Raw genomic sequence first — 18,303 nt, 5'->3', positions numbered from 1 at the left:
TTAAAACCAAGTCTTTTATTTTTTCTTTTGAATTTCTTCTCGACATGTCACCATCCAGTCTGCAACTTTCCAGCCACAGACCTGAMTTAATAACAGCAGCCTCCTAGTGCTCGAGTGTGGAAGTCAGCACATCTCTGTCCCTCACTCAACCATCAGCAATGGTTGAGAAGGAGTTAAGGAAAATTTACTACTGCTACTGTCTTCAAAGCCAAAGTACAGTTAAAATGACTGTTACCTGTTTTTGTTTCTTTTAATAGAGACTACATTGGAGGCCTGGGATCAAGACGGCCAGGTAATTTTGCGGTTTCAACAATCAAACTTTAATTGAAAATAAACATAGCCTTCCACCTCATTTTCACAATCTGAAAAATAATGGTATTGTCTAAAAAGATACAGCTCTGTATAAGTCTGTAACAAGTCTACCTCCTGTTAAGGATGTCAGTGGGGAAATTCAACAGGATAAAATGCAGGACAGAATGCTAGTTCTGTTGGAGGCCAATTAATTTTGGTGTTTGCGTTTCCTTTGCTTCTCAGAGGAATTTTCATTCTTGTTACCAGATCACTTAAGAAAAAAAAAAAAAAAAGAGAAAGAAAGAAAATGGATGTAAATGTGCACGTAAGACTTTACAATCTTTATGTTGTTACTGAAGAAATTTTAAAATATGGATCTAAATGAGCCTGTAAAAAATAACTTAGAGATGAATGAATTAAAGAGAGATACAGGATTGCTAGCTGAAGTTCAATACATGGATCTAGCTTCCAGGCTTAATGCTCCCATTGGAAAAATAATTTTGTTACCCAGTGTTCTTCAGTGATAACTGTTTGGTAGTGGCAATCTGCTGATAAGTTCATATTTAGTCTCTGGGACTGACAGTGTATATGACTTGTCTTGTTGACTAAGATCGTATCTTGGATTAAATGGAGGTTTATGGCAGGTCCTAGACAGTAGCTCTACAGAGGAAATATACTTGCACTTTCAACATTGATTATCATGCGAAGATACACTTGCATACCAAGAACTAAATATTTTCATTTAACTGCTATATTTTCTTTTATTTCTTTTTTACACAAAGCAGTATGAAAAGACTATAACCATTGTGGCATTAAATTTATTATGCTGAAAGAAAAGTATAGCTTTTATTCATGCATGACTTCCTTTGCAGTGCTTTTATTAATGAAGAATATACATTCTATGCATGGATTTGCTAGATAGAAAATAATATTCTAGCTTCAGAGGAAAAGATTTAGATTTACATTTACTTACAGTTTTCACAAAATGAAATACAAAAAATCAGCTTTTTTTTGCTCCTTGTTATGATAATTATTATCATTATCCTGCTGTCTTTCACACTTACCTAAATAAAATCAGCAAAAATTAAATGAAGTAGCCAAAGTGCTGATATACTGCAATATTTTTAATTCCAAAATCATAATGTATTATTTTTTCTTTCAATTCCAAACGGACTGTTTTTTACTTTAGAGTTTGTAGTACAAAATGCAATGTCATTCTAATACGGATATGACTGATGCTTGTTAGCAAAGTTCACCTTTGTTTACACAATTATATGGCTAAGCACTAGAATGGCAGTTTAGGTGGGTACCTGCATTTGTKTGTTGTTAAACAATAGCTAAAGGAAATGTTCAAATGCAGTGCTACAAAAAATGAAAAATTACTTTGAGTATCTGTTTTAGAAAAAAATAGAAATATCTCACAGGAACATTATTTTCTCAAGGCASCTGTATTTCCTTATTGTCAGTTCTCCAACTTCTTCATCTCATCCTTGTCGATGAATGGTTCTCTTCTAAGCTGTCTAGTGTACAAGTCTACTTGAAATGATAATGCTTAGAAAATTGCTATATCTGGAATTTTATTGTCAGAGAGAATATTTTTTCAAGCCTGACAAAACATGCAATTTCTGTATTTGCCAAGTCTTTCATTTTTCTTGAAACAGGCTAAATTTATATGCCGTGAGGTGCATAAAAATTTCATTATATGTACTGTATATGTAATGTGCATAGCTCATTACCTGCGTATATATGTGGTAATTGGATTGATGTTCATATCTGTGGTTTGCTTAACCTCATGCATTTTTCTATCATTATCTAACTAGCTTTGCATTTAAAATTTTTAAAACCAGCTGGTCCTTTATATTCATAGATCAGCACAGTACTTCTTTTATGGAGTTTACAAGTGAAAGCAAAGTACAGTCTGTAATAAAGAGCAGTTGCCTCTATTCTTTCSTTGTGGGGGATGAGAACACACAGAAGAGTATGTGTGTATTTTCCACAGCATTACTTTGCTTAGTGTTGATTTTTCATTTTAAGCATTAAAAATACCACTTAATGCACTTTACAGTGATTTTGTTCCGATCATAGAGAATGCTTATGGTGGGTCTTTGCATATCTTCCATTAATACATTTCATTCTCATTCTTTAGATATGATCTSTGGTAGGGGAGATTTTCTCACAAAAGGCACAAATCCTAAATTTTCCATGGCAGAAATCTTGGACTTTCTCTCAAGCTTCTTGTTGGTAGATAGTAGGAAAAAAAGTTACTAAAAAAATGTTACTAAAGGCAAGTGAAAGGATATTTTGATAAAAAGGTTTTCTAGATTGTCCACATAAGACATTGTATTGTAATTCCCATTTCTTGCTTAAAATATTAAAAATTATYATATGTGTGGACAAAAATTGGTTTATCCTATCTTTAGTTTTCTACCATATCTATAGTATCTTCAGTTTTACATATGAATAAGTGTGGAAAATGTATTATTAGCAAGGAACATCAATGCTTCTTCTCTTTCTGATAGAGAAAGTTAGCGTACAGAACTTGGGACAGATACTTTCTTTTGAAAGACATTAATTACACTACCTAATCTTTTTAAGTTTCCAGGTTATTCTTTTTTTTTGTTCCCAACACTATTGGAAAAACAAGTCATGCATTAAAATTCAATATATTCATCTACAGTTTGTAAACAGTAGCTGTTACTAACACAAACAGGCAACAAAATGAGCTCTCCTGATTTTAGTGTTGTCGTCTACAGCATCGTCAGGAATTGCTGTGTCACAAAGGAAGGTGCGTCAGATCAGTGACCCTGTTCAGCAGATTCTTATTCAGCTCCACAAGATTATCTTCATCACTCAAGTATGCATTGCTGTTGCTTCTGACATTCTCTCTTAGCTGTTTGCTGTTGTCAAAATGACGGTACTGCGAAGTGCTGCTAATTTAGTCACTCTTCTTTAAAAACAACAGAACTTGACATTTTTACAGATGGCAGGATGTTTTAAAAATATTTCATTTAAATGCAGACTAACCTTGAATTATTAGTATGTGGAGGATGGCAATAATATGGAAAAAAAAGCTCATGAAAAAAATCYATTTGCTTATCTAAAAAAAATGAATTGCATAGTAACTTATTTTTACAACGTTCTGTCATGCTAGTAATATGAATATTTTAAGTGACTTATTATGTAGAAATCTCATAAAATGCTTTCCTCTGTAATAATAATTTCTATGTAAAATTTTATATAATTAATAAGTACTAGTAATTTCATAGGATTTTAAGTGCAATAGTTCAAATCCTGAGTGTGTTAGTGTGTTTCCAAACTTCAGTACTGGTGTTTTTCAGACTTATGCCTGTTTTTAAAATGTTTCATAATGAAAGATAATTAAAGTTATTTCATATTAAATGCTAAAGTAAAAATGGAACTGATACAGATCCAAATTGAACTCGCAACTGAAAATGTAGCGAAAGAGCTTTTGCTCTCCAGGATGATAGCTCGCATTGTTGCTCTCAAAATTTACTGTTTTTAGCAAAACATCTTTTTACCTTCCAAAATGAACAGTTTATACTTGGCAAATGATACTTATCATCACAGGGGCTTTCTGATTGCTAAGCCTCATTTGTATCATTTCTTTTAAAATAGGTTAGCACAACTGAGCTTGGGTCTAGCTGCCATGTGTTGTTTAAATGTTTTTGGAACTGTCAAACTTATCCAAACAGGTAATACAGGAAATAAATGATCAGGAACAAAGAAGAAAAAAACATTATTTAAATTAAAACCGATGGTTTAAACTTCAATGTAAATGGTTTTAGTCTATTAAAATACTAGTAAAAAAAGGTAATTTAATTGTCAGAATAGTTGCAGTGCCTGTTGCCACAAATGAAACAGGTTTTTATTATGCGTCTACAATGTTTGTGTTATCTTAACACAGACACCCTAAGAACGAAAAACAACTCAAAGACTAACCCTAACTTGGCTGTTTAAGCAATTGTAACAACTTTGATGTGAGGGTTGGTTTCAGAAAGGGAAGGCGGAGGAGGCAGGATCCGTAACTGTGATTCTTTGCTGTGTGCTATTTGCTTCTCTTACACTTGTTTATAATCTTACAGATTCAAGGTGGAAAATTCTTTTAAAATAAGCCAGCTTCTTTCTAAAGCTCTCWATTACATATTTTAGCTCACAATTCTAAACTGAAGTTTTGCGGGGAGAACTCGTAACTGTTAGGTCTGGCTCTCAGCAGCCTTTCCAATCCAGTTGCCATGGAAACAAGAGGCAGCCGAATCTATGGAATACAATGTAAAAGAAAGCTTTTAAAAAAGCATTATGGAAATCCTTGGTCTTGCCTTTTTTTTTTNTTTTTTTTTTTTTTTTTAATACATTAAAACACAAGCTAAAATTGAACACTGGTGCATAAGGCAAATCTGAATTTCTCAGGCAGGGGACCTGTCCTTTGCCACCTGCGCTTCAGAGTGTCCCAATAGGTCACTAGAACATACAAAGTTCGTTGTTGTGGCACATAGTCTAGAGACTATCTGCCAGGCCTTTCCTGGGGTTAAGAACATGCAACGTTTGCTTGCAACATGCATATAGGGCATGAGGAAGAGACAGAAKTAGCTATCTGTAATAGAAAGCTGTCTGCAGGCAGCTTTCTGCTGAAGAAGTCTTTCAAGCCTAGAATTTAATCTTGATCCCAGGTTTGTGACAGCAGATCAGCAACTGATCCTGTGAGGCCAGTATTGCTGTTCCAGACTGTTCCAGATTTAGAGCTGTCTAAGTACAGTGCTTCTTTCCAGATACAAAATTTCTTTGTAATTTGTACCGTAACAGTGTTAAAAATATGTCAGTAATGTCCAAACCTTTCTTGGGTAGTCAAAAATCTTCCTGAGTTTAAAGGAGCAGCACGTTGTGAATTCACATTAGTAAAGTGTTTATAAAGTTTTTACTAAATGGTAGGAAATCACAGTATAGGAAATCACTGGTATAAAAAAGAGAAATAGAGTAGAAGACCCTGTTTCAAGTGGATATACCGTAGAATGATCATCAAACTGAAATGGTGACAGATGTGAGTAKCAGTATCACTGCAGTGACCAACAACTGAAGCTTTATACTTACTGTTGGAGAAATGGTTTAAAAAAACTCAAAGAGCAAAAAAAGAGAGCTCCTTTGAACTGCCTATAGATGACTTTTTAAAACTCAAGTATGCTGTGTGCTTTCCTTTTGTAAATACAATAGAGATGTGTATTTTTAGCCTCAAAATATGGAAGAAAAATTATACCAAATTGGATTTTCTATATAGCTTATAGTCAAATGAAATGTAAGTTACCTCCCAGAGGAAACTTCTGGTAAAATAACTGGGCTGTATTGTATTAAGATATACATACAGTCCTCAGAAAGCTCTTTGAAATCATGAGGAAAGGTCACATTAATTTCTACATGCATTTGGAAAGGTCTTAGACTCTTGTAGTTCAATTAATTTCATCCAGAGTAACTCAAAGTAACTAACATAAAATCTACCCTAACTTTCTGTGTAGAGTCTACTGTTTTCTCTTGGGTTCCATCCACAGAGAAACATCCTTGGTCACTGGTTGATCACTTTGGTGAGGGAGGCAAATCTAGTTTTACCTATATTATGACTTTTTCCTGCCCCACACCAGTATAACGATGTTTTCCTTCATGGCTAGAGTGGCTAAGATATAAGGTGTGCCAGTCCTAATAGAATGGGTAAACTAACAGCCATCACTATTATATGCCATTAGAAAACATTTTGTACTGTTGTTTATCTCTGTACTATTGAATATCAATATGGCTTTTTTTGCAGTATTAATTACTTTTTTTTCAGTACTGGTGCTGGTGACCAAATTGTCTTCACAGGAGAYGTAATTGCGCAGTGATAAAATAACGTCACATTCTCTGTCTCATTTAGCTTCCTCCAGCCTTGCAGTGCAACTTGAAAAGGAGAGTCATTGAGAGATTCAAGAAGTCCCTCTTCAGTCAGCAGAGCAATCCCTGTAACCTGAAATCAGAAATGAGAAAGGTACAGTACACCTATTTTATTATCAGTGGCAGATTTTCTCTCTTCTATTTAAATTAACCCATCAGTAGTAATATCACAAAAAAAGAAGTATATATTCCCAATTTTTAAAAGGGAATATTTAGCATACGCTCTGACCATTGTTTATTTGGAAAATTATGGAGTCTTCYTAGGTAAGTAGTTAATAGTGATTTGTTTCAAGTGGGTCTTTGATCGTTAAAACATGTTGTAAATGCAAAGGTTCAACTAGCTGCCAATATTCAAACCAAAATCCATCTCATCAGAGCTCAGAGAAAGAAAAGAAAATGTAACTTTCTGTGCTAAAGGGTTATTTCTGTGGTAAAARACTGCAAAAGATTATGTAAGCTTATCTTAATTTATACAAACTGCTCCTAATTTATTATTAGCTTGCTATTATTTCTCTTGATTTGAAATGTCTTCCTATCAAACTGTGAAAACACTTAAGCTGACCAAAGTGTCTTGAGCATAGAATATCTTGTCCAATTGTTGAATAGTGTGTCAGCAGCAATTTAGTGTCTTGACTTTAAAAATATCACAGATTTGCAAGAATTGGAAGACTGAAGAACCATGCGTGCCGGTTTTCCAGCGACATGTTGGATGCTTTCCAACACAGAAAGAGCCCTTCATGGCTAATATTAGAGTTTCTAAATGTTCCTTCTTCAAAATCTCCTGAGAGGACTGTACTCAATAAAGGATTTGAAAATGACATCTTCAGCATCTGGGTGCTGAGGAGAATGTGAAGCTTCGATATTTCACTCTTGGACTGATGACAAAGCAGTTAATAGGTACACTAGTGTATCCAAAATTTGATGACAAATATCATTTTCAATATCCCGTGGGATATGAGAGATGGAAATTCAAGTCCTTCCTCTGCCTAACCAAACTTACTTTGAAATGTGGACTCTTATAAGTCATTGCTTGCTATTGGATGGAGTAAGGCCATTCATAGCTTAATGTCTACTTTCATAGTTTATCTGAGACAGTAAAACTTCATGGAAGGTAGCCACCATTCAGTGTTTACATAGGTAATGCCTTTGAAAGACACTTAAAAGATGAGTAATCTTCCTCCAAGGCATCAGTTTCCTGCCAATTAGCTATCAGTAAATCAAGCTGGGATTTACATTAAACAATTCCTGTATTTCAAACATAACATTATGTCTAACGAGATGTTTTCTATTCATTTACTGAATAGATATTTCTGGGGTAGGGTGCCCAAAAATAAGATAAAAGAAATGCTTATTAAAAAATTACCCTAATTTCACAGATGCCCATAAATAATCTTTTTTATTTAAGACTTGGTAATATTATTAACTCTAAAATTATGTTAACTTCAAAACCGTCAGTCTTAAACCTGAAGAAAAGGGAAGAAATGCTACATTTAAAAAGTAAATCATAGTAAATTGAAGACATTTGAAATGCTTAGTGCCATTTTGGGCATTTCTATCTTGAAGAAGGTATTTAATACAAATTGCTTAAAGATGACAACAACAACAACAACAAAAAAACAAAGTTAGAAGGACGAGGAGTAGTTTAACATCAGTAAGTAAATGATACATATTTTAATGAGTGAAAGCCAACTAAATAAGTCCCTGAATGAAAAGTTTAAATATGTTGTCGAAATGCACAACTGAAAATTCTTTCTTGCCTAAAAAAATATTTTCATTTCAAAGTTGTAGCASAGAATATTTTCAAATCTAGATGTTTAAAAGTTTGGCGTCAGATGATCAAGAAGCAGTTCAGGTAATCAAGTAGCTGAACAGACCTTCCGCTTTCAGCAGTGCTGGGGTCTCACTAACAGAAATTATACTGCTTGAATATGCACTAAATTTCACTTGAGACCCAGTTTTGAAAACCAAAGTCATTGACTGTTTCTCTCTTAGATTTGAGGGAACAGACTGCCTTCACACCAATGTGTAGCTTATGATATTTTATTGAGATAAACCGAAGAACTCTCTGCTTTATACCAAGTGCAGTTTGGCAGCTTGTTCTGTAAATGTCTCTACAGAGAAGGTACAGCACTCGCAATTGTGTTCACCACTTTTCATTAATCTAACATGTACTGAAATCTCGTTTGACCTCTGACTCTGGTGGGAAACATAGGAAACTCTAGATTCCTTACAGATATCCAAGGTTTAGGCAAAAAAGAGCAGGCATTTCTGATATGCTCTTTTTTTCTTTCTTCCCTGCTACAGCTGCTCCAAGGTTCTCCTGAACTGATTGAGCCCAACTTCTTTACAGCAGATTGCCATGTGTTACTTCTCTCTTCAAGCAGAAATATATTGGCTCCTGATGATAGAAAAGGTAAAAGAAAGCATCAGAACCTCTATCATGGCATATATTTTTCTAATAAGGAAATGGGACTAAAGTGGAAGGAACTCCTACTTGACGGACATGGTTTTGTGTTGGCTGTACTGGTTTTTGGTATCTGTAGGTTTGTTTTCTTTTTTCTCTTCCTGGTGCAGTTTAGGTGCAGGTGGAACATTCTGATAGTATAAAAGAGTATATTTTTGAGTTATGAAAGATACCAATGGAACATTTTTCTTATAAAAGTCAACAGGAATGTTTATGACTACAAATGTCCTGCTTAGAACTTGCCTGCTCTTTCACATGTTTTTTAAATAAACTGTATATAAGCTCTATGTTGTTCTTATATTTAGAACTTATGTATGCTGTAATTATTTAATTACATATCTAATTCAGCATCAGAAAAAAAGAAATACATACAGTGACAAATCATRAACTCCATCTTTAGTGAAACCAGAGATCTGTTTGATAATATATCTCTTTGTGCAATAAAAGCAAGAGAATTTTGAAGGGACTTCAGCGAAATGCGCGGCTTGTATTTTGTCATTTTCATTCTTCTAAGTGCAAGAAAAGTTATGTTTGCAATTCATAGGCTAGAGGACATACAAAGATTAGAAACAGGGGTTACTGAAAGGACGATGGAAATCTTTTCTTTTGCTGGCCTTTGGGTTGAAGCTGGCATATCACTTCGACAGCTTATTGTAAAAACAGAACTGAATACCATCTGTCAAGGTTGATATTTGAGAGAGAAACAAGCTCCTAATAGTCACTTGAAATGTAAACTTTATTTTGTTCCCTGAAACAACCATGCAGTTGATCAAATGGTCACTTTCTGTATTTTTTTGATCTTTTAATGAGCAAATAATCCTTTCGTGTTTTGTGTTTGTTTCGTGTATAATTTGCCACTGTTTGTGTGGCCCTTCCACTACAAGTAGTAAGTGGGGAGTATAGCAAAATGATGCGCTATTATGTTCTTTCACATTAAATATTTCCAAAAAAATCAATACTTTTCCATCAGTTATAACTTTCGTTCATAATGTAATGACTGTCCCTCAAGTGTTCACATCATAYCATAAGACCCGACTCGTATTTACTAGGAGTCATTGTGGTCAGTACAATAAACTGTGGCTAATCAAAGTTAACTTCTTGTTAAATAAGTTTCTCTGTTGTTGATATGTTTGCTTTGGAAGTACTGGGAAAATGAAACAGAGTACCCGGACACAGATTTGAGAAGTATATCATTACTTGCCTTTAAGGTATTGTTGGCACTGCTGACACAGCAGAAGGGATGACATACGAACAGTTGCAGGTAAGTTTTTTATATATTTTAAGGTATAATCTTATTTTGTTGCTCAAGATAATTTTACTGAAGTAAATTTCCTTTGACTTATAGACTCTAATTGAAGAGGTTTTAGAAGAAACTGGTTATTACAATTTCTCTTCTAACAGGTGAGTCCAAGTGTTTAATTTAAAAATGAAAAATTAAATTATGGTATGTTAAAGAAATGTATTTTTTTTCTGATTTTGGAATTGCAATTTCAGTTTAAACTTAGTGCAATACACTTTTCATTATAACACCATAGATGCATGGACTGGAAGAAATTGATTTGGGACACATTAGCTCATCTGAGCCGCTTTGGCCGCATGGTTTCCTCACTCAAATAACAAGACAAGCTTGGCAGCAATTTCCTCAAATTTTTTTCCATATAAAGCCATAGTTGAAAAAGAGGTCATCCTGCTCATTTTAAATGAGACATGTTGTAATACTTTGTTGTTACACATCTGAAAGTGTTAAACTGATGTATTTAGTAAAATGAGTACACCAGAAAAGACAGAAAAAGTGGTTGCTAACACAAAAGGACAAGGGAAAAAATAAAGTTTTTTTTTCTGTGAAACTTTAGATCACACTTCTTCAGAGATCATTTTTGCAGCCATGAGGTCTGACAATTTTATTTTTAAGTATTCTCAAATAGTCAAAATTTTTGTCTTAGTCAAATGCTCCCACGATTGGGAGCTGTAGGAAACATATTAAATAGTGAACAATTTRTGATAAAATTATGAAAAAAGCTCTCACTGTTAACTTCAAGATGTTGCGGGCCTTTTTGTAAATGTGTAAGTGTATTGTCTTTGTTCAGGCTTTTAACTCCTAAGTAGCCTGGAAAGAAGCATCTTATTGCAATTAATATAACTGAGCAGAATACTGAATGTGGGCATGAGTCTTCTACACTCTAGTACAGAAATGAGATATCAATGGAAATGCATAGAGTGCTTAAAGATTATGATAAAATATGCTAGAATTTTCAACATGTAACATACAAATATGACATAAATGCACAGGAGAATAAGCAGTAAAATAATTAATATTCTATGTTTTCTAGTAGCACTACTTGTTTCTAACTGCTGCTTTTTCTGGGATTTCCCAGAAATCTGTTCTGGGATTTCCTCCAGTGCAATTGTTCTTCAGAATCATAAAGATTTTCYTTCATTTTTTTGGAAGTTTCATTTTAGAGGAGATATAAGAGGCCATTTTTCATAGAGACACGGGAGGACAGTGTAGTATAAGTTACTTCTTCTCTATGCCATGTCTATCCTGCAGGAAGAAACTGGAAAAAAAGAATAAGCTGGATCGGTAGATTTCCTCACATACATAAAGGCTAAGGAAGTCTGGGCAATCTTCAGCGCTGTTGTTGGCTTAGGTGGATGTGCTCTGTGATGTATTTGATTTTCTCACGAGCAAAAAAAAAMCAGTGGAAGTCAAATTGTGGCTCCCCTGAGTCATGTTGGTTCCTCAGCAGTGCTCATTTGTGCTTCATTCATGGGACTCGTAGCAAAGCCAAAACTGACTCTGAACAGGGTGAAAGGAATGGAGTAAAATCTCCTACTCTTTCAAAGCATGTTACCTAAATTTGACCTTTTTTTTTCYGTTTCTTGCTTGTGCATGTAGCAGCTGTATGAGGCTTTGACCCACTCCACTGCCTGTGTGTTATTCTAACACGTCCTGGCATTAGCTGGCACATAACAATAGCCGGCTGGTTGTTGAGCTGTCACTGSTAGCAAGACGTGCCCTCAATTTTTCACCACACTATTGCATCCTATTATCTGGTGTGATGCATGATTACAGTCAGTTCTCCTGTCACTATTATATTACTCCTTTTCCGGTCCATGTTCTGCTCCCAGATAGTTATATRTTTTTTTCCTTGTTTTTTTCCCTGTTTCAGAAAATGTTTTGAAACACGTACTTTGACCTTGACTGTCAAAAACATCCTTCTCAATTTCCAGAAGACCTACCATGTCTTCTAAACTATTCTCAGCTCAATGCGACTTAGAGCTTTCAGAACTTAGGCTTTTTTTTTTCTTTCTTTTTTTTTTTTTTTTTTTTTTTCCTAAGACTCTGTCCAAACAACCAAACAGTTCAATTTTGATAACTGTCCAGTATCCAATGATTCATTTGGCTAGCAGACATGCATCATTAGGTTTCGCCTCAAACTCTCCAAACAGCTTAAGCAAGCCAAAAGGACAAATCACTCTCCCAAGCTGCAGTCCAAGCCATTTATCAGTGTCCACTGTTATTTGGCTTTATTCTAGTACACAGAACTTGATCTGCAGCCTGCAGATTAACATCCTAACAGCCATTTCTGCCTTAAGCTGTTATGAGCTTTACTCCACTTCCTCTCTGTTATACACAGTGAACCATTTCAGAAACAACTGCAAATTTTTCCAGCAAAAACTCAGTGCATCCTGTGTTTTTTCTGGGATCCCTTTCTTAGAAAAGTATTTGCAAGGAAGGATTTGGGATTAAAAAAAAAAAAAAAAAGGATAGGTGTAATATGTATCTGTATCTTGTTGGTATTAGGAACATGTAGCAGGGCAGCACTCCTATTTTTAACTTTCCTAGCTTATTTAAAATGCTTTCACTCTGGATTGAGGTCTGCAATTTCGAGGATGGGAAGCTGGAATGAGGCAACCTGTGTGAGGCTCTCGAAAAAGAAACAAAGAATAATAGTATTTCTAGGGGGAAAATGAATTGCCTTCCCTCTTGCCAATAACAAATTTCAGCTCTTCTGATAGAGGAGTGAAAGAATGAACTCCAAAGAAACCTCGGAAGGCACACCAGAATACTACAAAATTTATTTTTAAAGTTACGTAATTTTTAAAGCTTTTTCTGTAATTTACAGAAAAGTATGTAAAGTTACATAATTTTTAAAGCTGTACGGCCAGTTTCTTGATGGATTCTGAACAATGTGACTTAACAATATTGGCTCCGTATGTTGTAAAGCTACAAGATGAATTCTGGTTTTGGACAAKGGATTCATGTGGATTCCTGTTAAATACAGAATAAGTAGCTTGACTGCATGTAGTGTAATAATGAAGTCTCCTACCTCATTATAAAGYGGGCTTTATACAGAAAAGATTTTTGAAATACATTTAATACATTTTCTTTTCTTTTTCTTTTTTTTTTTAGAGTGTTTGTGTGTGTGTATGTCCGAATATTTATGACAGGACACCGAATCTTAAGTGAGGAGATGGCGTGAAAATTGTATAAAATGAATAAACTGTATAATGGGTTAAAAATGATTCAAGTACTTGATTGGATAATGAAAGAAACATTAATTCTTTAGAAACTGAGAGACAGCCTCATCAGAAAAATGTCATGCTTCTTTTTTCATTTTCATTATAATAGTAATTACTATCTCAATACCAATCATTTCATGGGGATTAATGACCAGCTGAGGATAATGACCCTCAGCTTTATCTTGAATAATCAACTTGTGCCCATTTGTCACTAATCTCCTGAAATTACTCAATGCTCAGATTGTGTTACTTATTTATGCAGACACTTAGTAAACACATATGAAAAAAAAAAGTGAATGCTTCAAAATCATTCTATTCACATCCTACCTGCTCTTATTTGCTTTTTTTCCCCCTATTCTGATTTAGTTTCAGAGAGAGGAAGTTTTTTTGTGCAACCATGGATGAACAGCACATGAAAACTAGTTTCAAACTCTCATCAAYTCTTTATTTCTTCTACTTCTTTACTGATATAGACATATAATACCAAATTGATGCAAAAATCTGTTTTTACTTAATTAAGAGACTTAATTCAAACAGCAACTCAATTATATAAAAAAAGGTTCATTACCAATAAAAAAAAAAGTAGCAATGGCTGGAGACAATATTGTGTTCAATTGACTGCTGAAGCTCACTGTGACAGTATAAAGGCAAAATTTTATCGCACATGTGACCTGAGGTCTGTGTATGGGAGAAATGTTCGAGATTGGTTTTGTAGGACACAGAACAGTAGCAGTGTAGTATAAGAATAAAAGGAAATAGTGTTCCTAATCAAGTACATTAATTAATATGTTATCATTTATCACCTTTTCCCCACTTTGTTCAAAGCCTCTTTTCCATTTTTATCAGAATTTTAGAATTAGAAAAAATTAGAATTAGAGCAGCATTTGTGTAGTTACAAAGAGATATTTCAGAAAGAGGACAACTGTCAGCTCCAGTTCTAATGATAGTTATGCATTATTAGCAAGTCAAAGAATTGCCCACAGTGTTACAAGAGAATAATATAGCTTAAGAATGACAGCAGGTTCTGCATTTTTACTATTTCAGAGGGTCTTYGTTTGTATTGGGGATAATGTTCCACTGGTATATCATTAAAAAATATAAACACATTACTACTTACCTGCAAGTGCTTACCATTTTTATGTATAAGTTCTTCAATGTTAATTTACCTGTTTAATTGTGTTATATGATTAAATTATTTCTTTYTTTTTTTWTKWTRKYWRYTTTTTTTTAATATATCAAACTAGCCAGACTTTGTGATGTCTGGGTGATTTTAAAAGCTCTGCCATATGTTAGTCTGTTTTTCCACTACTACCTGTTGATGTTGTCTTGTGCTTTCAGTTCATTGATGACTTCTTCCAAGTGTTTGTCCACATTGGTTCATATTTCTCATACTTCTCATATGCAGAACAAAATTATTCTGGCCAGCAGCATTTACTAGACCCATACCAGCAATCTATTGGTTTATATCTCCCACAAARCATATAAAGGGCTGACAAAGTTCAGCGGTCCCTTGTATTCTTCATCCATGGCTGCAATTCAGTTACATGTAGACAGTCCTATTCCCACAAATCTGCATTTACCACATCTTTTGAGTTAGCTGTCCTTCCACTAAGAGGCAGTATAGGCCTATATTTCATAAATCACAGATTCTACAGAAATTATTAGAAAAAGGAGGAACAACTTGAGAACGTGGAGTAGCAACTGACACTGGCTGCAGTTTTATGCTGTGATAAAACAGTGACTAACCCTTGTCACATTGGTGAATACAGAGTGTCCCAAAGACCAAGAAATATGTGGCCAAATGGTGGCTTAAAGAAACTTACTGGATGTCATTTGCCACTGAATAGAGTGGTGTGTGCACTGCACCTTTTCATGACTGCTAGAGAAATTACGAAGGGGTTGTTAGAGCCACATCAGTAGTCGCTGTGTTCAAAAAAGAAGACAGGTATACCAAGCCGTACTGTAAATGGTATAGTGGAGCTTTAGAGAGATAATGACTTATAGAGGAGGATACCATAGCTCAGGAATTATTGCTAACTGGATCTTTAGATAGTTACAGGAAAGCTCTGGTCATCTCAGGGGTGGCCAATAGTCCAAGGGCACAAAATATGTATTTTTCTGTTTCTGATTTATGATACCAAACCAGAATATATTTTCCTCTGTGGTTAGTAAGTCAGTCTAATTAAGATTTCAATTTCAGGTTGTTTTCTGTGAAACAGAATGATAGGAACTACAGCAGAAGCTGTTGGTTTCTGCAGAGTTGTTCATCCTTCAGACTACTAGATTAGTCTAGCATCCAGATTGCTAGGTGTAAATGACTTTCATGCAGACCTAGCTGTAGTTTTGGAGATTATGTTGAGCAGACCAGGGTGTGATCCAGGGATCCATCTGGTGCAATACCAGAATAAGTTGTTCCTGTGATAGGACTGTCACTGTCATAGAAGATCAGTCTTTGCTCAGTTCATTTTTTAGYAATGCAATAGTTAGAAACCTGCATATCAGTCCCCATGTTGAAAAGATGGAGGAGTATCTGGCCTGCTACAAAATTTTGGATGCCTGATAGATCCTGAATTGCTGATATAGTTCACTGATAAAATAAAATTAAATAGTCTCTTGACAGTGCAAATGACCTAAGTCTGCATTGTTTGTAGAAGTAGTGCAGGACTGTGAAGCTGTCTGTCAGCATTTGGACTGTGGAAATGACTGTTTTCAACACTAGGCAGATGGCTGTGATCCCTTGCAGAGATCACATTCCCTGAGCTCTCAGACGTTCTTATATGAGCTTCCCATCTCTGAGTGGAAGCATCTGTCAGCACAGATTTGTTTGACTGAGATAAGGTTGGTTTGCTCTTCCAACTCTGAAGTGGGTCTATCTGCTAGTTTAAGGAAAAGATTTACTTCAAGAATGACTTCTGTGTGTCCATGAGATGTCAGCTTGGCAAATTTCTTTTTATAGAGCATAGATGAAGTCTGTCAAATAACATCAAACAAGAAGACACATTCCTACTCTGGGTGGTTCACAAAGCTCGCTGTAGTCTGGAATCATTCTTGTGCTAGCAGACGTCTATCTTACCTGACTTCTGTGAACACCAAGCGATTGCAAAGAGAATCTTTTATTGTCTGAGACTTTCTTGGTTTGCTTAAGCTAGGACAGTTCTCCTAAGATGAAAGAAATAGATGTCATAGCAAGATGTTATTGAAAGGAGGTTTTGGGGTGTGGCTTTTTTCTTAGGCTATGTGGAAGGTAATCTGAAAGTTTTCTAGTAGATGGGAGACATGATTGGCCTTAGTGTTCAAAAATCATAGCTATATGAAGATAAGTTCTTTAAAACTGTCTCAAAATAGCCTTGATGACTGTAGCTGGGGGAAGACTACCTTTCTCCCAGCAGAATTGTTTACAGATAATGGAAAGTCAGATCTTCATGGCTCTAACATGCTGCTCCATAAAGAAAAGGCAATTGTTAGGCCTTATCAAAATATCAGCACCAGTTTAAATATGCTTAGTCTAGACAGAGCATAGAAAAATTGTCAGGTTTACAATTCGCAAAAGTCTAGACATCAGAACAGAATGTGAGGCGATCTGATCAACTCAAGGTAATGTCTGGGGAAAGAAATTGTGAGCACTAACTAACTGGTAAGGGAGAAAACAGAGTGAGCAGGAGATGCACCTAACACAGATATTGCATCTTTACAGCTTTAATAGTGATCTTTCAGCAATTGATTTCTGTGTACGTGTTGATATGTATGCGTAAGAATATACGATATTTTTTCTTCCCTCATTCCTGTGTATTTCCATGTCTTTCAGTTCTTCAGTAATCAACATACGCTATGCTTCCCAAGGCTCTTTGTGTGTAGAGGAATGTTTGATAGGTCTCAGATTTTGGATATCTGTTATACATGTTGTATATTTATGTCATGGAGAAAAGGTCTGAAGAGATCTTACTCTTGCAGTATAGAGCTGTGATGTTTTGAAACAAAAAAATAAGCACTTTCTCAAAGTACCCATTGTGAGAACTCTTCATATTTTTGTAGAATAATTATGCTATAAACAACATGATTATTTAATGGAGGAATGCTTAAATGCATTTAATGAAGGAATGCTTAAATGCTTCATATTTGCATATATGAAGCAGCTGAGAAACAGCATCACTTTCTGGGGCCCCTTTTCTTTTTAGCCATCTGAAGAAGGATTAGCAAAGGAGCGATGTTAAGTGATGTTAAAGACTTTCTTTAAACTACTTTTCCATTTTACTTAGGTCCCTGGAGTTGTTACATCAGCAACATGAGTTAAATCTGTCCCGTGAATGCTTTATGTTGCATTCAGACCTCATTGATTAGCTGTTGAGAGACCTTTGCACCATGCTGCTGTAATTCTGCTGGTGTGCTGTGAAGACCAGTCCATAAATTTGGAGTCAGAAGATCATTAGACAAACTAATTCCATGCATATAGCGTAAATGATAGAATTTCACCCACACATTTTGGCATCAAACTCTGTTCTAATCTCTGTACTTAAACATTTATTTCAATATACATCTGGGGTCTCTTGGCTTGTACATCATGTTGATAGCATGGCTGTGTTTTGCTGATAGCACAAAGGCTGGCCCTGGACCTGGTGACTGTGATTAGTGGAAGCTACTTAGTTCCAACAAATGCTACCTACCATTTTTTTTCCCAGGTATCTCTACTATCAAGGAGAACAAAGAACTATCCAGTAGAAGATGAAAACTTGTAATTATGAACAAATTGCTCAGAACTGTTCCTGATGAACTCAGATTTCTTGTACTTCAGCAGATGCTGTCTGATTACCAAAGGGACATTTGAAGAAATTCCAATATGGAATAGTTTCAAGAGACCTCACTTGTGATATTTTCAGGATAATACAGTTAGATACTGCTAGATTTGTTTACAGCACTTTACAAGGAACATTTGGAAAGATGCTTCCAGGTTTGTACATTAGGTGGAAAACACAGCTCCCAGCTGTACACATCTTCTGTTTTTATAAAATATGTTTTTAGGAGTTGTTTCATAGACAGGTTTTCTAGAAGTATATTTTATAGCCTGTAGGGTTTTTTTTTATATATATATCCAG

At 35.1% G+C, this 18,303-nt stretch overlaps 1 protein-coding gene across 1 annotated transcript in view; it reads left to right on the top strand.

The window, feature by feature from the left end:
• NEK10 (NIMA related kinase 10) overlaps positions 1-17,992 on the top strand; it is a 79,978-nt gene extending 61,986 nt beyond the window's left edge. The window contains exons 30-36 of the mRNA XM_026045563.1: positions 258-292; positions 3,045-3,145; positions 6,209-6,319; positions 8,530-8,638; positions 9,898-9,950; positions 10,035-10,090; positions 17,890-17,992. Coding sequence (XP_025901348.1) covers positions 258-292; positions 3,045-3,145; positions 6,209-6,319; positions 8,530-8,638; positions 9,898-9,950; positions 10,035-10,090; positions 17,890-17,929 — 505 coding nt within the window. The 3' untranslated portion in view covers positions 17,930-17,992. The remainder of the gene's footprint in view (positions 1-257; positions 293-3,044; positions 3,146-6,208; positions 6,320-8,529; positions 8,639-9,897; positions 9,951-10,034; positions 10,091-17,889) is intronic.
• Positions 17,993-18,303: the final 311 nt, after the last annotated feature.

Source organism: Nothoprocta perdicaria, unplaced genomic scaffold (assembly GCF_003342845.1).
Source record: "Nothoprocta perdicaria isolate Ctin4 unplaced genomic scaffold, notPer1 scaffold_40, whole genome shotgun sequence".
Lineage (NCBI taxonomy): Eukaryota > Metazoa > Chordata > Aves > Tinamiformes > Tinamidae > Nothoprocta > Nothoprocta perdicaria.
Note: the sequence above shows the minus strand (reverse complement) of the source record. Positions and strands in the feature narration are given on the sequence as shown.